The sequence below is a fragment of the Podarcis cretensis genome, assembly GCF_951804945.1.
Source record: "Podarcis cretensis genome assembly, chromosome: 4".
NCBI classification, from domain to species: Eukaryota; Metazoa; Chordata; class Lepidosauria; order Squamata; family Lacertidae; genus Podarcis; species Podarcis cretensis.
Genome location: NC_137173.1, coordinates 18,219,636 through 18,245,813, shown reverse-complemented (window position 1 = coordinate 18,245,813; position 26,178 = coordinate 18,219,636). Strand labels below are relative to the sequence as shown.

The window sequence follows — 26,178 nt, the reverse complement described above, 5'->3', positions numbered from 1 at the left end:
TCAGACCTTGTGGGGGGCCGGACTATTTTTTTTGGGGGGGGGTGAACGAATTCCTATGCCCCACAAATCACCCAGAGATGCATTTTAAATAAAAGGACACATTCTACTCATGGAAAAACATGCTGATTCCTGGACCGTGCGTGGGCCAGATTTAGAAGGCAATTGGGCCGGATCCGGCCCCCAAGCCTTAGTTTGCCTACCCATGTGCTAGTCCATTTGGCTTCTATAGGGAGAGTGTGTGTGTGTGTGTGTGTGTGTGTGTGTGTGTGTTTGTGTACACCATGTCGTCCTTTGCCTCAGGCAGTAAAATGTCTTGGTCCAGACCTGCCAGTTGCTATCATTCCACTCGCTGGCCATGATCCAGCAATGCAATCCTGTTCATGCACAATTGGCTGGCTTTATACAGTGTTCCATTGGCCAAAATCTGTAACATTTATGTCTGCACACAAGCGCTTAACTGGAATGCAATACCGGGGGGGGGGGGGGATTAATGTAACGAGCCAAAGTGAGTGGGGGCATTAGCAAAACCTAGAACTGTACATTTCCTTTTGTTGTTCGTACGGTGCAGTCCTACCCATGTAAATTCCCTTGACTAAGTGATCTTACTCAGACATCAGTCTCAAAAGAAGCAGGTGGCTTTCCGTATTGCCCAGTCAAAGTGCATATTCTCCACTTGGAAGTTATGCAATGAATAAAAAATATTTTCCTCTTCCAAAACAACTGGTTACATATCAAATGATCCAACACTAATCATACATGGAAAAAAACGCAATGAAACTGACTTAAGTCCATTGATGTAAGTAAAGAAAGTCTATTAATTTCAACAGATCTACTCTGTGTATGACTTAGTTGGCTATCACCCATTGTGCACCGTTCCCTATTAATATGTGCACATTCTCCAACCCTCCTGGTGAATGTGCACAATAACCATCATTTATGCACATTCCCCAGTCAAGTCACAATAAGTATACAAGGCCAAAGATTCATTACTGCCAAAGTTCATCTTATAAAGAAGAAATGGAGAAAGAGACAGAGAATTTTTTCTGGTTTTCCTCACCTTTCAGAGCAGGATCTAGCAAATCTGGAGATTGCCTGCAGCAAATCTGAGCAGCCATTTGCTCTTCTCACTCTGTCTATTTTATCTCTGTCTTCTCGCCATTTCATCCTGAAGCAGCCGCCAATTGCACTAGATGTGGAACTAATGTGTTGCCAAAGATGGTGTGAAAAGTCTTTTGAAAAACAGTGAGAACTATTAAATTATGCAATAGTCTCTCCCACTTCCATCCCCAAGAGATTTGATGGAAACTTTATTGCTCGGGGAGTTTGAAAGTGGAATGGACAAGAAAATGGGAAAGAAGAAAAAATCGGTGAGATCTTGCTTTTTGAACAACCGTGTGTGTGTGTGTGTGTGTGTGTGTGTACACACAGAGACTGGTTGCAGGAGATGACAGGATACGGGCCAAGCTAGATGTTGGCTGTATATGTAGCAAGCAGTGACATATATAGTTTTTTATCATTTAATTGGACCTTTTCTTCTCGTAAGGCTTCATAGCTGTGTGGGTGGAGGGGAAACATGCTATAATTATGCTGGGGAGGGAAGAGTTAAGCCCCCCTTCCTACATGCTGCCTTCCCATACAAACACAAATAGGTTCTTCTTCATCATCATCATTGCGGCTTTTTTTTAAGGGGGAACTCACAGGAACTCAGTTCCGGCATCTCTCAGGTGGGTGCCATTGCCATTCCAAGAGAATGAGGGGGGTGTTCATGGTGAGTTCCAGCACCTCTTTTTCTAGAAGGAGAAGGAGAAGGAGAAGGAGAAGGAGAAGGAGAAGAAGAAGAAGAAGAAGAAGAAGAAGAAGAAGAAGAACAACAACAACAACAACAACAACAACAACAACAACAACAGTGTTTGGCAAACCCTCACCATGATCAACTCCTGTCTGGAACCAATGTCTCCACTATGGAAGGACGTGTGGATCCAGAATTAGCCCCACAGTCACTTACAGACTCACTGTTAAAAACGTGTTTATGGCAGACAATCTTACTCAGCTACGAGTGATCGCCATTTGTATACTGCCTTATTCCCATAGATCTCAAGGCAGTTCACAACATGTTGTTGTTTAGTCGTTTAGTCGTGTCTGACTCTTTGTGACCCCATGGACCAGAGCCCACCAGTCACTCCTGTCTTCCACTGCCTCCCACAATTTGGTCAAAGTCATGCTGGTAGCTTCGAGAACACTGTCCAACCATATCGTCCTCTGTCGTCCCCTTCTCCTTGTGCCCTCCATCTTTCCCAACATCAGGGTCTTTTCCAGGGAGTCTTCTCTTCTCATGAGGTGGCCAAAGTACTGGAGCCTCAGCTTCACGATCTGTCCTTCCAGTGAGCACTCAGGGCTGATTTCTTTAAGAATAGATCAGTTTGATCTTCTTGCAGTCCATGGGACTCTCAAGAGTCTCCTCCAGCACCATAATTCAAAAGCATCAATTCTTCGGCGATCAGCTTTCTTTATGGTCCAGCTCTCACTTCCATACATCACTACTGGGAAAACCATAGCTTTAACTATACGGACCTTTGTTGGCAAGGTGATGTCTCTGCTTTTTAACATGCTGTCTAGGTTTGTCATTGCTTTTCTGGTTCACAACACAAAACCACAATATCAAAAAGACACAATACATAATAAAAACAAAGACAAAGACAACTCAACAATCCCCCCTTATACAACAAATTTTAAATGGGCATCAAATGTCAATTGGCCAAAGGCTTAGTTAAAGAGGAACATTTTTCTCCTGGTGCCTAAAGGTGTATAATGAATTCACCAGCCAAACCTCCCTGGGAAGAGTATTCCACAAACGGGGAGCCACGACAAAAAAGGCCTGTTCTTGTGTTGACACCCTCTGGACGACTTGTGGAAGAGGCACATGAAGAAGGGCCTACACCAAATCGACCTCAGAGTTACTACAGATCAAAGATTCTAGTACCCTAATATTTTTTTTAAGGCATATTCTTGTTTCTTAACGCTCCTTGTCTTTACACTGGAAGGGCAGGGTATACAGCCTCTTAATTAAAGGAAATAGATGCCATTGTTAAACAACTGGTTGGGAAGAATGGTACAGCAATAAGCCTAAGCTGTAAAATGTTTAAAAACCTTAAAAACATTTAAAACAATGGAGATAGAACCATAAAACTTAACTAAAAGCTGGAGGGTTTGATTCATGCTTGTTCATTCATTTTGCTTCTCCTATCATCCGAACAACTGGGAATTTAAAACACCCACACCCACAAATCATCCAGAGATCTGCCAGGAGATTACAATCTACTGACGGAAGCCAGCCGTCATCAAATGGTGCACAGCATAGAAAAAACACAGAGAGACAGCGAGTACCGTATTTTTCGCTCTATAACACGCACCTGACCATAACACGCACATGGTTTTTAGAGGAGGAAAACAAGAAAAAAATATTCTAAATGAAACAGTGGATGTATGATTTTTGTGGTTCATGCTGTGGCCACAGACGTGATCTGACGGTGAGTTTAGGGTAGCCCAGTGCAAAAATCCTGAGGATCCACGTGGATCCATGCTTTGTAACCATGTTTTTGCGCCATTGCAGCCCCATGAAACAGTGGGTGCGTGTATGTTTTTTGGTGCAGGCTGTAGCCATGGATATGCTATGTGATCTGATGGTGAACTTGGGGGTGACCCAGTGCAAAAATCCTGAGGATCCATGTGGATCCGTGCTTTGTAACCACATTTTAAGTGGGGAGGGAAGGAAAGCATTCAAGGGACAAGGAACACGCGTGGGGTGTGTGGAGAAGGATGCTGCTAATAATGCAGAAGATGGGTTTAAGGGAAGAAGGAGCACGCGTGGGGTGTGTGGAGAAGGATGCGGCTAATAATGCAGGCGAGGGGTTTAAGGGGAGAAGGAACACGCGTGGGGTGTGTAGAGAAGGATGCTGCTAATGATGCAGGCGAGGGGTTTAAGGGGAGAAGGAACACGCATGGGGTGTGTGGAGAAGGATGCGGCTAATAATGCAGGCGAGGGGTTTAAGGGGAGAAGGAACATGCATGGGGTGTGTAGAGAAGGATGCGGCTAATAATGCAGGCGAGGGGTTTAAGGGGAGAAGGAACACGCGTGGGGTGTGTAGAGAAGGATGTTGCTAATGATGCAGGAGAGGGGTTTAAGGGGAGAAGGAGCTTGCGTGGGGTGTGTGGAAAAGGAGCTTTTCGGTGAGCTGAGCGGGGAGGTCGGAGGGAAAGAGCACTGTTGCTTTAAAGGAGCCAACCGGACAGCAGCCACTTACAGCAGTGTAAGCAGCTCCTTTCCTCTCCCGCTTTGCTCCTTCTCTTCCTCTTTGCTGCTTTACGCAGCTAATGGCGAATCCCCTGCAACCCAAGTCCTGCTCAGCGGATCAGCTGAGACGCTGGGAGAATCATAATTTCCCCCTCTCCCTCATCCCGTGCCCTCCTGTCCCCAGCAGCCTTTTTAAAAACTCTCCCCCTCTCCCTCCTCGCATGTAAGCGGCTGCTGCCCGCTTTGCTGCCATGGCTCTCCTTCCCTCCCTCTTCCTCGGCTCCTCCCCCTCCTCCTGGCTGTAAAGCAAGCAAAGCGAGAGCCTCGTAGAGCGTGTAAGCAGCTCCCGCTTTGCTTGACTGGCGGCAGCCATGGCTCCGGTCAAGTGCATTTGCTCCGTAACACGCACAGGCATTTCCCCTTACTTTCTAGGAGCAAAAAAGTGCGTGTTTTGGAGCGAAAATTACGGTATTTTCAGGGTGGAGGGCAGCTCATTTGAACTTCTCTCCTCTCCGGTATTTTTATTGTACTTCTCTTTGTCTCACAGCCTGCATGACCATCTGCCAATGTCTCACGTTACATCGCCCGATCATGGCTTTACAACACCCATCACCATATAAGGTAATTACTGCCCAGAGGGAACACAACTCCATATAAGGTCAATACACTCAATACACTGCAAGGCACAGACATGCCGGTCCGATGTCAGCGAAGCACCAGGCAGCATTACAAGCCTCTGCCATGGCTTCATGGCTCCCACAATCTACCTTCTGTCCACACCTGGCTTACTGTGCTAAAATAATATTCACATCCACTTTTGCCTCTGACCCCCCATCACCACTAACATGTGGTCCTCAGAAGCTTTCTCATGAGGGAATGTGGCCCCTCAGTCTCAAAAGGGGTCCTCTACTCTGATTTGATGGCAGCTGGAATAAAATGTGCTTTGGTAGAAGCTTGTATATCTGTTATCTACTGAGTTGAATAGGATCCAAAAGGCAGCAGTCTGATTGGTCCTAGAACAATAGGATTCAGAATGCAACAGTCTGATTGGTCCTAGAACAATAGGATTCAGAATGCAGCAGTCTAATTGGTCCTAGAACAATACGATTCAGAATGCAGCAGTCTGATTGGTCCACAGGAGCCACCCAATCCAACTCCAGGTGGAAGTGAATCTGCAACCTGATTGGCCTACAGGAGAATCCCGGAATTAGCCAATCACGTGGGGCCCATTGTGTAAATAATGTATATAAAGCAGACATTCTGGGGGAACTTCCATTCCTCCTCACCACTATGAGCTGAATAAAGAGCATGAAATCCACTCTCGACTCCGAGTATATTTCAATATCTTACTAGCCATGCTATTAAAGCTTTCTCTAAGCCATCTTATGATACAAACGGAAGCATCACAGAAGTCACCGTTCGACTGTCATCTAACATCTTTTCATGACATTCTCCTTGTGCAAAGACGACACAGTAACGCAGATCATAATTTACTGCTTTGTAAGCAGTAATGGGCTTTCGCTTTTCCTGGAAGGTTGCCACTTTTCCGGTGGGCAGAGTTCTCTGTGCCCATTAAAGCCGTTTCTAATACGCAGGCGAAGTTTTCCTAGAAACTGAGGGGTAGCGATGGAAATACTTTAACCTGGTGTTTTCTATTTGGCAAGTTATTAAAGTTATAGGTTGTCTGTGGAAAAGAGGTCAGTAACCCTGGCTAGTGTGATGAGATGCAAAGGTGGAGAGGACCCCTTTAATGGTTTGATAAGAGGTTCAGAAGATTGGGAAGAATTTTGTATTGCTATTGCAGGTGAAGGACCCAAAATGGTAGATACCCAAGTTGAAAGCGCCAGAGTGCGCTTGTTCTACACAAGAATTAGAGGCACAGGATTGCAGCAGTTTTCGCATTTTGTTCCAGGAGCCCTGGGGTTATTGGAAGCTTATCTGGGCTTCTAGGGTAAAGGTAAAGGTAAAGGTAAAGGGACCCCTGACCATCAGGTCCAGTTGTGACTGATTCTGGGGTTGCGGCGCTCATCTCGCTTTATTGGCCGAGGGAGCCGGTGTACAGCTTCCGGGTCATGTTGCCAGCATGACTAAGCCGCTTCTGGCGAACCAGAGCAGCGCACGGAAATGCCATTTACCTTCCCGCTGGAGTGGTACCTATTTATCTACTTGCACTTTGATGTGCTTTCGTACTGCTAGGTTGGCAGGAGCAGGGACAGAGCAAAGCGAGCTCATCCCATTGCGGGGATTCGAACCACCAACCTTCTGATCGGCAATTCCTAGGCTCTGTGGTTTAACTAACAGCGCCGGGCTTCTAGGGAGAAGATCACACAAAAAAGCTTCCCTGGGAGGAAATGTGTCTACTGTTCCCTATCTTCTATTGAGTGTGGCTCAAAAGGTCTGGTCAATGCCCTGGTTGAGTTTTGTGCGCTTGGATCCAGAATCATTTGCAATAAACAGGGGCTCCTAGACAAACAACGTGGAAAGCAGGGTTGATACTAGCACCATGGGGTTCACTGCTCTGTGTGAAGAGCTTAGTCTGCAAGCTCCACAACGAGAAAGGACCGTAGCTCAGTGGTAGAAAAGTTCCCTTGTTCAATCCCCAGCAACTCCAGTTAGGGCTGGGAGATAGAGAGCCACTGCCAGCCAGTTCTGTCAATATTGAGCTAGGTGGGCCCATGCACTGACTCAGTCTAAGGCAGCTATTTGGACATTATAGTGGGGTATAGTGGAAAAAAGTTCACCTTGGGCAACCAATTCACCCTTTGGTTTCAGATAGTACATGGGCAGACAAATCTAAAAAGGGGCAAGTGGGTGCCAGTGACAGGTACATATAACATATGTGAATATTATGCACATCTGTGCCCTCCTTTGTACTAATTTTGGGTAATGCAATGCCACTTGTTATGTACTGAAGTTCTCACCCTGGGCCAGCAGGGGGATACTGTAGATAGTTTTCACTCAGGTCCACATATGCAAATAAAGGATTGAAAGTGACGTTCAGTGATTGGATAGTTACAGAAAGTGGTTACAGTTGCGTTGTAGTGGAGCTCTGTATAAGCAGGCTGGCTGAACCCTTCAGTTCTGTTCCGGCCTGTGAATAAACAAGAGCTGTTTGAAATCGCTGTGTCATCTGATATGTTCACCCACAACTTAACATCACTTTTTTAGCAATGCACCTTTTCCATAGTATTAGCAGAGGCCGAAACCACAGCCTTGTGCATACATATTGCTGCGGGAGGGAGGGAAGTTGCTTTCCGTTCTCTGAGGCTTATTTTAGAATAAATATGCACACATCACAAGGTCAGGTGACAAGCTGATTGTGGAAAACAATGTCTTCGGAAAGCCAGTGCAAGCCATTATACTTTTGGTATCTGGGACCAACTTTGTGTTTTTTTCTGATAAATTTGAGATAACGATCAGGAGTTCAAACAGATCGCCATGCACTTAGGCCACTTCTAAGGGACTAGGATTGCTCCTGTCATCTGTTTGATAAATGCATCATTTTGCCACCAGCCATCACCTTTGAAAAATGCACACAGGTTAACCTATTTGGAAAAGTACCACAAAACCATTCGTTTGCCATGTGGCGTGCGCGCTCTCTCTCTCTCTAACCCTGACACCTGTAAAGCATAAATTATCTCCCACTCACCAAGCTGCTACCAAAGAAGAGGTATAAGTTGCATCGCAACCTATGCAATTTGCAAGTTACTTCTTGAAAAATAAATCTTATTGATCATAGCAATCCCCCGGAGAAAGATGCGAAGGGAGTGACGGCTCTAAGGCAACGTTGTGGCTTCTGGCATTTCCTTAATGCTTCTACACGTTTTTAATTCATCAAGGTCACAATGACCTAATTTTGCCACCGCCCGATGAAAACGTAAGTGGGATGTGTTAATTAATAATCACACCAGCAATGAGCAGGCGAGAAAAGTTGTGTAGAGTTGCTGTTTTCTATGTTTTTTTACCCCCAGTATGTAGGTCTCATATGCCACCTGCTGGGCAAATCACAGTATATTGTTCCCAACAGTACAAATCTTAATTTTAATTCTTAACACCCCGCCGCCCTTGGTATTACTGTTGTCGATTTCTGTGATATCAAGTTTATTTACGCATGTATACGGACAAGAGCAGGATACGAAAGGTCACAGCACTAATATTCCATCAGACCCCATCAGATTTCAAGAGCAGAGGCATCTAAGCAATAGCTTTGGGTTATCTTGGAGACGAAGCATTTACTCAGACCTCCGTTTGCCTCGCCCAGGAAACCCCATGCTTTGGTGCTGAACAAACAGTAATCAGGTTTTCCACCGATTGCTGTTTGTTCCAATTTAGTGCTAAAGAGTGGGTTCTCCGGGAGAAAGCAGAAGGGCAAGGGCAAAACGGCTCGGACCTTTGCCTAGAAAGCACAAGACAAGCGGAAAGCCGCTCAGAGCCATGTTTGCAGGCACATCATGAGCGGCAGTGTGGATGAGCCCTAAATTAGGTCTTTGTGTCACTTTGCCAGGCCAGTTTCAACACTGCCAAGCCCATTAGTTCACCCACAAGCACTTTGCTCACCCCTCCAGCTAGGGGAGGGGGAAAGTAAAAGCATCTTCATGATAAACATTTAGGTACCAGGCAAATGCTTGCCTCTTCAACCAGGCCTTTGGCTGATTAACATCTGATACCCTGTTAAATGGGACGTGGGTGGTGCTGTGGGTTAAACCACAGAGCCTAGGACTTGCCGATCAGAAGGTCGGTGGTTCAAATCCCCGCGACGGGGTGAGCTCCCGTTGCTCAGTCCCTGCTCCTGCCAACCTAGCAGTTCGAAAGCACGTCAAAGTGCAAGTAGATAAATAGGTACCACTCCGGCAGGAAGGTAAACAGCGTTTCCATGTGCAGCTCTGGTTTGCCAGAAGCGGCTTAGTCTTGCTGGCCACATGACCCGGAAGCTGTATGCCGGCTCCCTTGGCCATGAGCGCCGCAACCCCAGAGTCAGCCAAGACTGGACCTAATGGTCAGGGGTCCCTTTACCTTTACCCTTTATGTGTGTTTGGGGGGGGTTAATAGGTTTGTTTTGGTTCTTGTTTTTATTATGTATTTTGTGTTTTTTATCCAGTATTTTTATGTTGTGAACCGCACTGAAGGGCGGTATACAAATAATTATTATTTAATTATAATTATTTAATAATTAAATAATGACGATAGTAGTAATAATAATTCCAGGAGGATCTCCACCTGTTTATTTTCTGCACCTTTTTGTTGCCCTGGCTTACATTACAAAGCAAATGCTTCACAGATCCAGCTAGGTGTATTTTGCAAAACAAAGAATCTGGTTGTGACAGTTTCAGCACTCCCTTTCTGCTGCAGAATCCCCTCTTAGGGCTTAAGATCCCAGGATTGAAGCAGACCGACCCCCCCAAAATCTGTTTAGCTTAACCCCAGTTTCATTATATATCATCCTTGGGAAGCAGAGCTTTTTTTTCAGCTGCTCACCAATGCTCAGCTCCAGCACCTGTGGAAAACAAGGGAGAAGTTCATGGTGAGCTGCAGCTGATTTTTGTGTATGTTCTCTTATCCCATTTTTAAATGCTTCTGGTTGTATTTCGTGTTTTTAATAGTTTGCAAACCACCCTGAGGACTTTGGCCATGAGCGGCGTGGAAAAGCAACTAACAAATTATATTTTTGCCTATTGTTTCCTTTCTCTTGCTTTATTTCCTCCCTCCTCCTTTCTTGCAGCTGTTCCAGCGGCTTGAATATTTTGCTTCCTATTTCACCCGCAAATCCATCCACTACTAGCTCCAGCCCGCTAACCCAAGTGAGAAAAGAGCTCGTTGCCACTTATTTAAGAAGCAACCTGGGAAAGGGTGCTGCAGTCGAAAGGAAATAGCAGGGCAGCAGCGTCACCGCGCGGCTGAAAAGAGAAAACTCCAAATAACTCCAAATATGTCTCCGTCTGTGGTTTTCTCTCCGGGGCTGGAGAGAGCTGCCCGATGCAAACACTGGAGTATTTCAGAATTTTAATCTGCAATTGTCCACACCGCGCAGTTTCTAACTCAAACTTATTTTCATTTTGGTTTTATTTCTTTAAATGAAAAAATAATGCACCGCCAGTGAGTGCCAAATTCAAGGCGATCTCTTGTGCATTGCCAAAACAAGAAAGAAGAGGAAGCACATAATTCCCCAAATAGGGCACTGATTTGCAGTGCATTTGCGCCCTCAGTTTTCTAGCTACAGTTCAGGTACCGTGCAAATTTAGGAATGAATGGCTAAAATTCCTGCATCAGGTAATATTGTGCTTTGAAAGCATATTATTATTATTATTGCTCCATATTATCTATTTCGTGGGGGTTTTTTATTTGTAATGTGATGTTTGAACCGCCCTAAGATCTACAGATGAAAGGCGGTATACAAATTTAATCAATAATCGATAATAATATTAAGTAAAACCTGAAACAGTATCCCCCTTTCCTAGTTTGGGTGCTGCCTTTTATATTTATTCTTCAAAGGGGAGAGGTCACACCCGTGCACGTTTCCCATTGTTTGCAATGTTACCGCCGCACACCCCCCCCCCAAAAAAAAAACCCAGGGGGAAAATGTTTTCCAGTGTGAACCCGGAAGCTTAATCACTGCGTGTATGTGCGCGTCTCTACAATTATCAACTCTATGGAGGGGAGCGGGAAAAGGAACGCGAGCGGGTAGGGCGAAAGCGGGCTGCGCGTCAGCGCGCAAAATAAAAACGTGAGGAGGTGGGGCAGAGAGCGGCCGATCCCGGCGGGGAAGTGCGGCCAATCGCGGGCCGCAGCGTAGGAGGCGGGACCAAAAGGATAAAGAAAAAAATAATACGCAGTTTGTGGCGGTGGGCGTGGCTTTTTAGGGCCCCGCCTCCTCTCCTGTTCGTATGCGCGCGTAGCTTTGGCGCCTCTCAGGTAAGAGAGAGAGGAAAAGGGTGCGCGCGGGAAAAAGAGAGAGGGGAGGGGTGGGGTCGCGTTGCGCGTGCCAGGTCCGTTGCTCCAGAGCGCGGAAATTCGAGCACGGACTCTGGCGGGAACTGTCTGTCTGAGGGCGCTGGGAAGGGGAAGCTCAGCCCAGTGTCCATTTGCTTTAAATGAAACCGAAACCACGCGCAAAGAAATTAATAAAGACCCACCAGATGTCAAAGAGAAAAACAACTGCCAGACTTTTAATAATAATAATAATAATAATAATATTTTTTAGTTATACCCCGCCCTCCCCAGCCAAGGCGGGGCTCAGGGCGGCTAACAAGCAATAATAAAAACAAGTTTTATGAATACAACTTAAAAACAAGATTAAAATACAACATTAAAATATTGAGGCCTCATTTTAACATTTTACTGTCTCATCACAGGAGGAGAAAGGAAAAAGAAAGACACCTGAAGGCAGCCCTGTTTAGGGGGAGCTTTTATAATAGACTTGTATTTTAATATTCTGTTGGAAGCCACCCAGAATGGCTGGGGAAACCCAGCCAGATGGGCGGGGTATAAATAATAAATTATTATTATTATTATTATTATTGCCTTCAAGGTGGTGTCTGTAGTTTTAAAGGCAACCATGGCCAGGAGTGCCTCTGAGCATGTGGTGAAAGCTGAGGAAAGCTCCAATGGCCGGCACTTCCTTACTCCACTCCCCACAGATTCCCTTGTTGTTTTTTCATATAGTTATTCCACCGCTTGGTTTTTTTTTAAAAAAATAAAACCTCAAAAGAGGTTTCCAGAAGACAAAAGCAAGTGAAACCAGCAGAAATTCGCAACCTTACATTTTACAACCCCTTGTGTCCCTAATCTGCCCTGTGTTCCTCTAAAGAAGGGCTGTATAGAAATTTAAGAGATAAAGTGTAAATGTTTTAAAACACACACAAAAAGTTAACATCCTAAAGCAGATTACAATCCGCTCAGGTTTCTAAGCAATCTAGGTAGACTTGTCAACAGGAATCATAGACTTGTAGATTTGGAAGGTACCTCAGGGATCGTCTAGTCCAGCCCCCTGAAATACAGGAATCTCAACTAAAGCATCAATGGCAGATGGCCATCCAACCTCTGCTTAAAAAGTGTAGGAGTCTAGGATGAACAGGGAGGAAGGACTTCTTTTTTGCTTCCAGTGGGATGATGTAATTTTATGTTTTGCTTGTTACAGATGCTTTGCATTTTGGTTGTCAGCTGCCCTGGGGAACTGAAAATGGTGGGAAAGGCAAGAGTATATTAATGCTCTTTTTTAAAAAAAAATGCAAAAGGCACAGCCAGGCCAAGCTAAAAACCTGACCACGACCCGTTAGGGCTTACCAAGCGAGTCTCACAAAGCAGTTTGCATTAATACATGTATAAAAATAAATCATCCCGTTTTGAGAAGTTGTGTATAAATCAAACAAACACAATGGGAAAATAATTGTTTTGAAAGCAAGGTCATTTATTTAAAGAAGTGGGATTCTGGCTGGGTTCTAGATAGAGTAATAATGAAGGTTGAGCTGGAATAATGGTTGTAAGGGTTCAGATGGCCAGTCTGCAGGCCTTAATTTGAACTCCCTGGAGTAGGACACAAAGGTATATTAACAGGGAAAAGGTTCCCTCCGAACGTGTGCAGAGTTCTCTGTCACTGCTGAGAATCCATAAACGTTGCCTCACTTTTTTACAATTGTATGTAAGGCCTCTAAGTTGAGTGAAGGCCTTCTGGAAAGGTTTGGGCCTTGGTACTTGTGCTGTAATTAATTATTTTAAAATTTATGCTCAGTTTCTTTTATTCCTCATGTCATTTGTTACCGAATGTCTATTGCCCCTGTTTTATTTTGAGAGTTTGAAGTAAGAATTGAGCTGAACTTTAAAAGGAAACACATTGGTTGTTGGATCAGCTGAATGGTGGTTGCAGGGATTAAGAACGAAAGAAGAGTTGCTGGATCAGGCCAGTGGCCCATCTTTCCCAGCATCCTGTTCTCACAGTGGCCAACCAAATGCGTGGGAAACCTGGAAGTGGGAACTGAGTGAAACAGCACTCTCCGTTCCTGTGATTTCCAGCAACTGGCAATCAGAGGCATAGTTTCTCTGACAGCAGAGGCAGAACATGGACATTGTGGCTAGTAGCCACTGATAGCCTTATCCTCCTATTATTATTTTCCAATCTTCATTCAAAGCCATCCACGTTACTGGCCATCACTGCCTCCTGTAGGGTCAGGTTCCATAGTTTATGCGCTACTAAGAGAAGGATTTTCTTCTGTCTTTCCTGAATCTTCCAACATTCAGCTGACTTCAAAAGAACAGGTTTTTTATTTTAAAAAATTGTATTTATTTTGATATTTCGGAGCTCACGCTTAATAATTACTTAGCCCGATGAAGCATGGAGAGGTACAAAGCGGGAGAGTGACAATGAGTGTGGGGAGGTATCAGCCATTTTCTGTTTTGTAATCAATTTAATTTTTAAAATTGTTTTTAATTAGATTTTTTAATTAATTAATTTCTCTAATCATTGTCCGTTTCTGGCAGGAAATGCCACCACAGCAGCTGATTCAGAACTTTCACTTTGAGCTGTATGGACTTCTTAAATTAGAAGATTTGCATTAACTGAAACAGGCTTCTCAGCACTTTCACCCTTATCTCTTCCTTAATTTTGTGGTCGTGAGTATGTTTTCAAATATTTGCTAGCTGATTTCACTTGGTGTGGAGAAAGAGGAATCTGATGCAAGTGAGCTCACTTTACAGAGATTTACAGCAGTATAGGTCAGCTGTGATGGTATTAATTTAAAACATTGCTTATAAGGTTCCACTGCCTGTGCAAGATAAAACAGAAGAGATTTTTCAACTTCCCCACAATTTAACTTGTTAAATTTAAGTCTCAGGTTAGGAGAATCCCACTTTCTATTTTTGCGGGGGGTGGGGGGGGTGGACTTTTTTATCCAAGCCTGCAGTTCCCTGAATTCACAACTACATTTTGATTTGATTTCTTAGTAAGTCCTTATGGAACCAAATTCCGAAAACAGAAGATATGAAACGAGGAGAAATGCAAGAACAAAAGAACCGGTAGCCAAATCTCGGATTGACTGGCAGCGAACTAAGGGAAGATATATATTGTTTGATAGCGAGGAAGAGAGTGACGAAATTACATCAGCATCAGAAAAAGAACTTGAAACCAGTTCAGATGATGATTCAGATGAGAGAGAGAAAGGTGAACCCATACACAATGAGGATAAAGATGAAACTTTGGTTAACGCAGGTGGCCTTCCAGATGTTGAGACAGGTGGTCATTGTGCAGCAGGAGAGGACGTAGATGAAGAAAACATCAACCTTGGGAAACGCAAGAGGTCTCGGAGAACTGTAGTGTATGACAGCGACGATAGTGACGATAGTGACAATAGCAACATTGTTAGGAAAGTGTTTGCCAAACGCAGTTGCATAATCGATGAGAACGACTTGTCCGCTGAACGCACATCACCTGCAGAAAAAGAAGCAAAGAGAAAACAAGACAGGCTAATGAAACTGCAGGAACTGTCCCGACGGCTATCTACTCGAGCTTCCGGCCTCAGTGAATGTCATGAGGTACATTTTTTATTCATTTGCAGAATGTATCATCGTGCTTGCTGTTCTCGTGCAGATTTGGTGCTCATGAGAACTTTTGTTGGAAAATGCTAAAAGTAAAAAGGAACTGCTGCTACTTATTGCAGGAACTCGTACAGTATACTACTAGGCCCAGTCCCTGAACCAGAAATAATCTTGACTTGGCTCTGGTATTGTTATGGCAACAACTTTACTGAAAACAGGAAGGTGACTGCCTTGCATTTTGGCTTCTCTCTACTTCCCAAGCTAGGACAAGTTATCTGAAATTGTACAGGCACCTTTTTACATCAAGGCAGTGATGCCAATTCAATTGTTGAAAGTAGCCATGATCTATTACCCTACCTTGGGTGGTAATGGGTGTTTGGGAGTGGTTTGCCAGTGCTTTTAAAAGTGTGTGTGTGTATAAAATATGCTTCAAACCACTTGAAGCATGTGTTGTGTTGAGCTATTTCTTTTTTTAAAAAAAAATAATTTTTATTAACAGACCAATCACATCACATTATTCAAATCACATTAGTTCCAAATAATACAGCCAAATTTTAAATTTTTTTGAGGGTACCCATACATCAAGCTCTGCACGAGTCCAAAATTCCGGATGACTCCAGGCATCACATATTTTACTGCTTTAATTAGACAGTTCTATCCAGTTCGATCCGGATAGTCCTTTATTACTTTCTTTCTCATCTTGTTGTTATCATATATTCCTTTCTTTGCAATCTCTGATGATTCTCACAAGCAGACTGAAAACTGGCATCTCTGTGTGGGTTTTGTACTCTTCACAAACTATCTCGTTCAGGGACAGCCTCTGTTCAACGCTTCCGTAAACAAAGTTAACCTTCGGTCTGTCCTTTATTTTTTCTCAGGCTGGCCAAATAAATCAGACAAATCAGGGGGCTCTGTCAGGTCAAACTTGCATTCCAGCACTCCTTCTCTTTTGAACGATCCTGATTCTCCTCCCCCCTGTCCTTCTTTCTCCAGCAAGCCTGTCTTGGCGAGACGCCATTTTTTAACTGCGTCATTAAAATTATTCCTCTTTCTCACCGTTCACCAGTCTTCTCTCCTGTTGTAATCTTTCCCCACACAGTTCTTAAAATCCTGCTTATGATTAATAAAAATGCGACGATCTTATTTCTTTCTGGGGTGAAGGGTTATTAATATCACATCGTGTAAAGAAAAACAAGGCTTTTTCCTCCACCCCCCCTTCATTCCAAACATACAGTCTCCTAGTGGTGATTCATCAGAAGATTTACTTATCCATCCGTCACTTCCGGTCACAGAGATCCATTAATCAGCAGCCTTATCTGTCGAGCTTTACTTGATGTATGTGCTTCAGCTTCCTTTCCAATTGTATGTTTCCAATTATAATTCTGAGCTGAAGCAACCAGCACGCGCTAATTGGAATCGGCGTCAGGAAGAGCTGACTTCACCGAGGGCTCGTGCCAAGTGTTCGGCACCCCCCATCTCTCGGATCAGGGGGTGCATTGTGAACACCGCTGACAAGGCAGAATCCCCCCACATCCTGGGGGGTAGGGAAGGCTGCATACTTCCCATAGCAGCCCCTTAATTACCTCGTATGGGTCAGAGAGATGTTATTGTCGGCCATCTTCCAACGCGCCACCTGGTGGCCCCTGTTGTGTTGAGCTATTTCAATTAAATTTGTTTGATTTGCTCATTGCAGAAAGCTGAAAGTCTGTAAATTTTGTTAATAAACCTGATTTGAAATGAGGGTTCAATAATTTCGACTGCAACTATATGAACTGATCTGGACCCTGCACTCATCCTCTGATGCCCTTCTTCGTGTGCCTCCTCTGCAAGAGGTCGGGAAGGTGGCAACATGAGAACCAGCCTTTTTTGCACTGGCTTACCGTTTGTGGAATGCTCTCACCAGAGAGGCTTGCCTCACTCCTTCATTACGTATCTTGAGGCGCTGGGTGAAAATGTTCCTCTTCTCCCAAGCCTTTGGCTGATTAAACAATTATGGCCTTTTAAACTGGGGTTGGGGGTATTTTTTTGTTTGTTATTATGTTATATAATTTTGTGTGTTTATATTCTAAACTGCCCTGTGATCCTAGAATGATGGGCTATATGGAAAGTTAGTTATTAATAATAATATGTTATGGTAACACAAATGAATTTAAACAAAGGAGTCAAATAAGCCTCTGCTTCTTAATGTCACTAGGATTCTGAAGAGGATGTGATAATAGAAGATGATTCTTCCCATTCATCTCTCACACCTGCTGAAATCAGTGATGCATCTGAGGTTGACAGCATGAAAGATTTCATAGTTGAGGAGGAGGAGGAGGAGGAGTTGGAACAAGAAAACTCTGAGGAAGACAAGAGCCAGTCACAAAAGAAAAAGCAAGCTATGTCGCGCACATTGCTGCAGAAGTGCTTTCCATACTGTAAGGTTAAAATAAAAATCCTGTAAACATTATTTATGTAGTGTCACAATACAATATTTATTAGAGCCCCACCAAACATTATTTTTTCCATGTAGGTAACTCATGTAAATCATCAGTCTGACAACCATACTGATATTTTTTTTTCTTACAGTGGCCCATGTTGATCATTTTGTCCATTTCCAAAGAGTTGTAAAGGCGTTTCTCATCAATGCAGTTGACAAAAACTTTTTGATGTCATTATATGGTAAGCAAATGTGGATTTTCTTAATCAAAAGGCTTTTTAATCACCTTTTAAAATTGTTATTGAAGCAAATAAGTGTGTTACTATACGTAGCTTTGTGAAACTAACCAAGCATATGATAATTTGATTTCCTTCTCTTTCCAACAGAGGGGAGAAGACAAAAGAAGTATGCAAAAGAAATGTTGACTTCCCTTCGCTTCTTCGACAATGATTTTGTTCGACCGCGTCTTGACAATTTAGTGGCGAGAAGTCGCTGGACAGAAAAATATACGGTATTGGGGTATTGTTCAATGTTCTTATAAATGACTCTGATGAGGTGGTGCCTTTCAGATGTGCAGATGGCTTGAAGCTGATAGGGATAGCTAACACCATGTTATAGAAGATAGCATCAAAGTGATACTGACAGGCTGGACTGAAAACTGATGGGAATTGGAAGAGGATGTATTAATTATATCTACTCTATAGACCCATGTATGTGGGTTAACAAACAAACAAAGGAATATGACTGCAAACCTGTATTCAAAGTGCAGGGCTTAGCAGACTCTCCGATGGGGAAAACCACTGAGCCTAGGGCTTGCCAATCGGAAGGTCGGCAGTTCGAATCCCCGCAACGGGGTGAGCTCCCGTTGCTTGGTCCTAGCTGTTGCCAACCTAGCAGTTCAAAAGCACGTCAAGTGCAAGTAGATAAATAAGTACTGCTCCGGCGGGAAGGTAAGCGGCGTTTCCGTGTGCTGCTCTGGTTTGCCAGAAGCGGCTTAGTCATGCTGGCCACATGACCCGGAAGCTGTACGCAAGCTCCCTCGGCCAATAAAGCGAGACGAGCGCTGCAACCCCAGAGTCGGCCATGACTGGAGCTAATGGTCAGGGGTACCTTTACCTTTAAACCTTTTCTTTATCCTGTGTCAGCTGTGTGCAGCAGCAGACTTCCTTCCACCCGTCTGTGCAGTTAATAGACAACACACTGAAATAAGTTTGTAATTTTTTTACTTACAGATTTAAGGTATCAGTTATGCATTGTACTATGTGGCAACAATGGAAATTGCAGACAAAAATATTATTGAACTAGAACAATATTGCTATTGCGAGGCACATGCTCCTTCCATGGCTCACATTGTGAAGGAAGAGAATGAGGAAAGGAAGAGAAGGAACACGTCACTTCCTCGCAGGGGGTGAGGGGGCAATGACCTACAGTGGTGCCTCGCAAGACGAAATTAATCCGTTCCGTGAGGCTCTTCGTATAGCGGTTTTTTCGTCTTGCGAAGCAAGCCCATTGACAGCTTAGCGGATTAGCGCTATTAGCGTTTTAGCGGATCAGCTGATAAGCGGCTTAGGGCTTAGGAAAAGGGGGGGGGAGGGAAAAAACCCCGCATGAACTCGCAAGATATTTTCGTCTTGCGAAGCAAGCCCATAGGGAAATTCGTTTTGCGAAGCGCCTCCAAAACGGAAAACCCTTTCGTCTAGCGGGTTTTCCGTCTTGCGAGGCGTTCGTCTTGCGGGGCACTACTGTATGAATGTTTAGTATTGTTTAATTGCAATAGTTGATTCTGTGGAACAAGTGACCAGCAAAATTTCCAACCGGATATTTTTTTCCAGAAACGGGTAGATAGTTATCCTGACATCCACATAGTTGAGGGAATTGGAGAGGACCGTTCCTGTCAGGCCTGTGCACTGCAGAGGCACTGTAGGTTCACAGTGATTCTGTCAGGGAAATCATACGATCGTGAGACAATGCAAGTAGACGACTTCATGTCACATGACAAGCAGGTAAATTTTGTTCCCAAGCTACAAAACTGCTAAGAACCAAAAAGTTAAAATGCATTGCATATTCTTTTTTTGTGAGATGTTGATGTTAATATCTTTTAGCCTCATGCTTCTTTTTAGTCTACTTTTGGGTAATGGGTTTTTGGCAGTGGTTTCAAAGATTTCTGTTGCTTCTATTAGTGGCTAAGTATATAATACTTGAAAATCCCAGATGGCTATGAGAAATTTCCTCTATAGTGCTTGTTTATGAACAAGCTGATCATTATGATATCCTTAAAACTACATTCTATCAAGAAGTATATAGCAAGCTTTACTAAGAATAATTGATGTCTATATGCTAATTAATATACTTGCAAATAATAATCCTGACATAAATTTTTGGGTAATTTTTATTTTAATTAGATTCATCTTCTCTGTGTGTATATCTAGATCTAGATATATAGTGTCAACAAGATAGTTCAGGTGGTTAGATCATGGCACTGATAATGCCAAGGCTGCAGGTTTGATCCCTATATGGGGCAGCTGTATATCCTTGCATTGCAGGGAGTTGGATGAGATGATCCTCAGGGTCTGAGTTCCAACTCTATAGTTCTATCTGTTAGAGAGACCAAGGCTTATAGTATAACAGTAACTTGTATACTTGGCATATTATTTATCTGTGAAAAATTATCCCTAAACCTTGATCTTCAGAATTCCCTATAAATCGACAGTGCTTGTGTTGGTTTGACTATATGTGTAAACTGATCAATGGTTTATCTGACTTCATATATAAACCAAGTAGATAGTCTTAGATAGTTGTACAAATAAGCTAAGCATGGGAACTGAATTGGTGCACTCCAGAGGCTTTGATTTTGCAATGTGAGAATTATATACTTCCAAGAGTATTCAGTCAAACTCCAGTGGTGTGTTGACAACATCTGTTGTACATATGTGCAGTTTTAACTGGGCTGGTGTACCTGTGGGGCTCCTAATTTCATATTCCCTAACTTTCTCAAGCAGAGTGACGCTTTAGATTTACACTGGTGTGACTGTTCTACTGTATAAACCTAGGCTTTGCAGTGTTTATGTTCTATAACCAGGGTTTTTTTATAAAAAAAAATTCCCTTGCAATTCAGCTAGTGTTGAACAGGGTATGCTTTGTGAATTACAGGTAATAAGTGCATACCAACAAAGATTTAATCCTTTTAATTTATTATTTCAAACATTTCGCAGCCCCAGTGGCACCAGTATTAGAACTGATTAAAGCAAGTGATCACCTCTGTGCCTTCCTGAATTGACATTCTTAGGGTAGCAGTGGAAAAAAAGGGGTCGGTTTTCATTTATGCCAGTGATGCCTTTGGAAAAGTGGCGAGTGTGGAAGTTAGATTCAGTTAGATATCGATAAATGTCCTGCTCAGGTTTTGTCATACCTTGTTTAATTGATGAGACTATTGCATTGCCCATTATTGCCCAAGACTCGCCCAGTAAAAGAGCTTTCCTTTTAATAATACAGGCGTTGGAGATTGGCATTGTGTGTAGAAACCGTACTGAAGTTTATCACAACCTGAAACATTTTAAATACAAGCTGTATCAGAATTGCTGCTCTCTAATGACAAGCAATGAATTTCAGGATGCACCAGTCAAAGATACAGTGTACAGAGTTTTCACACAGCAGAATAATGAAGGCTGGATTGAACAGGTACAGTAGAACTGATTGTACATAAATTCTATTGCTTTGAAAGAAGGGGAAATTAATAATCAGTACAGCAGGGTGGGACGCAGGTGGCGGTGTGGGTTAAAGCCTCAGCGCCTAGGACTTGCCGATCGAAAGGTCGGCGGTTCGAATCCCTGCGGCGGGGTGCGCTCCCGCTGCTCGGTCCCAGCGCCTGCCAACCTAGCAGTTCGAAAGCACCCCCGGGTGCAAGTAGATAAATAGGGACCGCTTACCAGCGGGAAGGTAAACGGCGTTTCCGTGTGCGGCTCTGGCTCTGGCCAGAGCAGCGATGTCACGCTGGCCACGTGACCCGGAAGTGTCTCCGGACAGCGCTGGCCCCTGGCCTCTTAAGTGAGATGGGCGCACAACCCCAGAGTCTGTCAAGACTGGCCCGTATGGGCAGGGGTACCTTTACCTTTACCTTTACAGCACTTAGTATTTTGTGGACAGAACTGTAGGCCATTCAGGTGTGGAGGGTGAAGAAAGTAAGAGGGTAAATTTAAGTGCTCATAAAGTGCAGTTTCAGGAAAAGTTGACTGAAAGTAGCTCCTGCTTTGAAATTAGTCCAGCTGTACCTCCTATAATGATTAATGTGATCATATTTCTGCAGGGAATATATTTACCAACATAATAATTACCCAATGTCATGATCCTAGAAAGCAAGCCCTGTTTTTAAACCAATGAAATTTTGTTTAAAAGACTACAGAAGATTCTGGACTTGTTTCCAATATTGTTAGTGTGTCATTTTGTGATTAGGCAGTGAACAAAAGGATAAAATGAGAGAGGGAGCCTTGCATAGAGGTTGCTGCATCCTCTCTGATCCTGGCAACTGTGCCACTTTGTTCAGACTCCTTGCTAGGCTTTATTTAACCTGCTAAAAGTATGCCATCCTGCTGCTTTCACTACTTCAGCAAATTTAAAGACTAGAGTACAGCAGTTTGCTTTTTAAAAAGCTTTCTATAGCAGACAGCTTTATATTATTAAAAGAAAAAAATTCCTAGGCGGCAAGATTACTCCTTTCTGGGAGAATTTTAAGACCAGCTGTAGCAGGTATTGCAAAAGGTATATTTAGATCAATATAGGCAGGTGTGGGATTTGTCTTGCATGAGGCTCATCAATAAAGTTTCCAAGAGAGCATGACTTACATCCCTTTCACACTTGTATACAAGGCATAATTTTGACAGGTGCAATCTTGTGTGATGGAAAGAAGATGTTACTATCAAAATTGTGCACTGTGCTGCTGTTAAAGCGAGGAATTCGTTAGTGATCTGAAACCAATATACTGAAACCAGTATAGAAGCTAGGACATCCCACTGCCAACATGCAGTATAAGGTTTCTGCTGAGGGAGCTGCACTGGCTGCCAATAGGCTACCACAGGCATAGGCAAACTTGGCCCTTCAGATGTTTTTTGGGACTACAAGTCCCATCATCCCTTGCTAACAGTACCAGTTGTCAGGGATGATGGGAATTGTAGTCCCAAAACATCTGGAGGGCTGAGTTTGCCTATGCCTGGGCTACCAGGTGCAATTCAAGGATTTGCTTTTAGTATTTCAACATTTTGGGACCAGATTACCTAAGGGAACACCTTGTCACATCCATCCCTGCCGAGAAACTGCGCTCCTCAGTTGGGGCACTACTAAGAGAGAAGTACCTAGCATTTTGACATTTTGGTGGCTTTTGAAATACATATTTGTTCTAAGAAGGCTTTCCCTGAAGTGTGGCCCAATCATTGTGTGGAATAATAATTCTACAACTGTATAAATGGTTTTGCTGCTTTTAGTTTACTGGGTTTCTAATCTTTCTTTATTACTGCACATTGCTTCAGTAACTTTTTAATTGGTTTATAAGTGTGCAACGAAATTTAAAAGGAACATAAAAAGTTCCACCTGTAATTTAGGTCTGCTAAAATGATACTTTGTTTTCTTTCGTTTGAAGCAATATTCTGAACTTCAGAAGTACATGGAACATGCTGAAAACTTCCAAGACGAAAAAAAAGACTTGATGTCATCATTTTTTTAAAAAGGCATCTACTTACAAACATGCTTTCCCTTGACTGGTGATAGTATTTGAATATCATGCTGCGTTCCAGCTGTTTTTCTTTTTACTGCAAGACAATCAATGTGCCTGTATGTTATGGATACTAATAAGTTAATGTGTATTTCTTTTTCATAGTTCATTTTAATTATCAAAATAATCATCTAAGGACATTTTTATAGTGGAAGTCATCTCTTCTGTGTTCTTGAACACCAGGCAGCTCAGCTTAATGATCTAAAATGAAAAACAGTCTCTGAATAACCTGGGTGTTCATTCAGGAAATGAAATTTTATGCACAGTGATGCCCAGATGAATTGTGCCAGTGTATGAAAAATGCTTGGCTTCAATTCTTTTTGAAAGAGGAAAGGTCCACATGGTGAGAAGCCCAAAGGCTGTAATATGCATACTGCTTTCCCAGCACAGTGTTTAAAACCAGCTGTAAACCAGGTACATTCCCACCCCCCGGGACACAGGGCAGTAACAAATTAGCTCTCTAAAACCATCATTGTTTATGCATCCTGGAGACCCAGAATTCATGGACTTGCATTTAGCCGGCTGAGCGGTAAAAGAAATAAATATCTTTACACTGCTAGCAATATCCGTTTTCCATTTCTGTAGCATTTGGAAGGGAAGATGCTTTATAAGACTGATATGCAGAGGCTTCTGCTCATTCTGTATGACGTAATACCCAGTTGGGTCTGTTTCCATTTTGGAGTCAGGGAATTTGATGAATGCTCAGTTCATCAGCTTGACACTGACTGTTCGGTAGCAGCTTCAGTTAGACTATTGGCAAGTGGGGTCTGCAAAACAGTCTTAAAGTGTGCAGTGATCGTGCTCAGGGTTCCAGCAATGCCCTTTGCCAGGATTCACATGCATATACTATTTTCTGGGCTCCCCCACTCCAACAGCCAACTAGTATTCTATAGCTACTGAGCATGCATAGTCCTCATTGGGCTGTTTCAGGTTTGTTTTGCTCACTTTAGTGTCTTCCCCACTGCCCTGTTCATCTTTTCTTCTCCTCCTGAAAACCGCGGACCTTTCCTAAGCCTGCTGCACAAGGATCCACACTTGGAAAATGAATTTGCTCTTAAGTGTATATGGGATGATGGCCCAGTGCATACTTCAGAGGAGTTCAGAGTTCACTCAGAGCACCCTTCCTGTATATTAACTTGGATAGGTGAGTTGGGCAGCCTTGATATATATGAATTACAGATCAGAGACACATCCAGTTTTTGATTGTGGGCAATATGAAGAGTAGGAAGCCTTTGGCCTCTAATTCAGACATACAGTAAGCTGGGGTCTTCAATGAACAGGTGTGCTTTCTTCCTCTTCAGTAAGCTGAATAGATGGTGTTTCTGCTCTGTTCATTTCCACTGTGTCACCTGTGTGAAAGGCTATAGCTCAATGGTAATCTTCTTTTGCGTGCAAAAGGTCCCAGGATCAACCCCCAGCATCTCGAGGTAGGTCTAGGAGGCCCCTGTTTGAAACCTTTGGGAGCTGCTGCTAGTCACTGTGTGCAGTACTAAGCTAGATGGACCAATGGCCTGACTTGATTTGAGTCAACTTCCTGCGTAAATAGAAGTTTGGGCTTCAGATGTGAATGGAAGCAGTGATAATCCAGGAACAAACCTTCCTTTTGCTTGTGAGCTTCCTAGTGGCATTAGTTTGGAAACAGAACATTGGACTACCTGGATCTTTAGTCTGATCCTATAAGGTGATTCCTATATTATGTTCATCATCTACTCGCCAGGTGAGCCCCAAGTCACCCAAGTGCCACCACAGCTCTTATCAGGTAAAGCAGGGCAGCAGCAGTTAAGGGGGTATGAAAGGCGAGGCTAAGGGACAGTGGGAAAAGCAAGTGCACAGACTCTGTGTGCAACTCCTTAATGCGCTCAGGTTTATTATGATGAGTAAATGTCTAAAGTTTGGGTGCAGTGTTAACATTCTTAAGGCTCTGGTTCGCTTTAACAGCTCGGCTGTGCCTGATGTGTTTGACAAAGGTGTTCATAAGCCCCACCCATGTTTGCACTTGGTAAATAGAAGCACATTAAGTGTAAGGAAACGGAAAAGATATGAATCAAGTTCTCTTCGCATAAACGTGGGAGTTTTCGCACCTTGAGAGAGCAAGCCATCCTCTGATGCGATCAAGTTTCTCCTAGCTTTTGAATTACAGAGGAAAGCTCCCCTTAATTCTTGTCACGGTGTCTTTCTCTATCCTGACATGCTACCTTTTCAAAATCAACCATAACGTAGGCTTGCACTCTGCATAAAGCTGTAAAATAAACTCTTCTTTCACTATGTCCCATCCGTCTCTTGCCTGCCTATTATTTGTTCCCCTAACCGCTTCATGCATTTGGGGTTGACTTACCAGCCTGCAAGCGGAGCTGGTCAGTTAACAAGGAAGGAGGACAGAGGCTTAACACTGATTGGAAGAGGCTTGTCAGTTCACCTACAGGCACTGTTGAGGCTGGTTGCACCCAAATTGGTTTGGAAAAGGAAAAAACACAAGCCAACTCTCCTTCACAAGTGTCCTTTGGGAGTTAGGTCTTCACCACCACCGAAACTGAGTACAGTCATGTACTGTGCTTTTGCATTTACGGGCAGCAAAATCAGTTTCTCAAACAGCTTAGAGGCTGTGGTTGGCTCAACGGATTAAAAGCTACAGGCCTGCTTTAGGAAACCCTCCTAACTTGCAGGTGGGAGGCTTGCTGCTGCTTCGAATGAGTGTTTCTTCCATCTCTTAAACAGGCTCGACCATCAGCAATATGATATGTGGGTGCATGAAAAGTTTGGGCGGAAAAGTCTTTTCAAAAGCATCTTGTGATTTGTGCCAAACAGCTGAAAAACATTAAATGCTCCAGTGTCTTTTCAGGAAACATATTCTCATTTCAGCAGCCTCCAATAATGGATTTAAAAAGGAATGTGGGTAAACAAGAAGCTTGCTGAAACGTAATGTTAGAAAACGCTATCACTATGCAAACAGCTTGTGTGTACACGTACATATGCCCACATAATATCATAAGCCCTATAGTTTATGTAATTTATAAAATAATGGCTTCCAATGTTTAAGCACAGTTATCTTGTTTGCTGAAGGTTTGTGGGTTGGGAATTAACGGGCATGGCAGAAAAGTGAATGTGAAATTGCCTGCACCTTTTATCCAGCCTCCACTGCCATCTTCCAAGAGCTTGGTGGAAATTTTGCAAAGGGAAGCCATT

At 43.4% G+C, this 26,178-nt stretch overlaps 1 protein-coding gene and 1 long non-coding RNA gene across 2 annotated transcripts in view; one reads left to right on the top strand and one right to left on the bottom strand.

The window, feature by feature from the left end:
- Window positions 1-13,765, bottom strand: part of LOC307215216 — a 425,975-nt gene extending 412,210 nt beyond the window's left edge. The window contains exon 1 of the long non-coding RNA XR_013838394.1: window positions 13,476-13,765. This is a non-coding gene — a long non-coding RNA (uncharacterized lncRNA). The remainder of the gene's footprint in view (window positions 1-13,475) is intronic.
- CCDC82 (coiled-coil domain containing 82) lies at window positions 11,042-25,265 on the top strand. The gene is made up of 8 exons (XM_079973897.1): window positions 11,042-11,200; window positions 14,225-14,812; window positions 17,010-17,232; window positions 17,384-17,476; window positions 17,621-17,745; window positions 19,067-19,237; window positions 20,727-20,912; window positions 22,864-25,265. Exons 2-8 carry the CDS (start codon window positions 14,234-14,236, stop codon window positions 22,945-22,947), a joined length of 1,461 nt encoding a protein of 486 aa, XP_079830023.1. The 5' UTR covers window positions 11,042-11,200; window positions 14,225-14,233; the 3' UTR covers window positions 22,948-25,265.
- Window positions 25,266-26,178: the final 913 nt, after the last annotated feature.

Excerpts from the sequence above, each read along its gene's own strand:
- CCDC82 (XM_079973897.1), top strand. The coding sequence starts at position 14,234 with ATGGAACCAAATTCCGAAAACAGAAGATATGAAACGAGGAGAAATGCA. Across the intron at positions 17,233-17,383 it reads GCAGAAGTGCTTTCCATACT|TGGCCCATGTTGATCATTTT; the intron begins GTAAGGTTAAAA and ends TTTTTCTTACAG. Across the intron at positions 17,477-17,620 it reads CTTTTTGATGTCATTATATG|AGGGGAGAAGACAAAAGAAG; the intron begins GTAAGCAAATGT and ends TCTTTCCAACAG.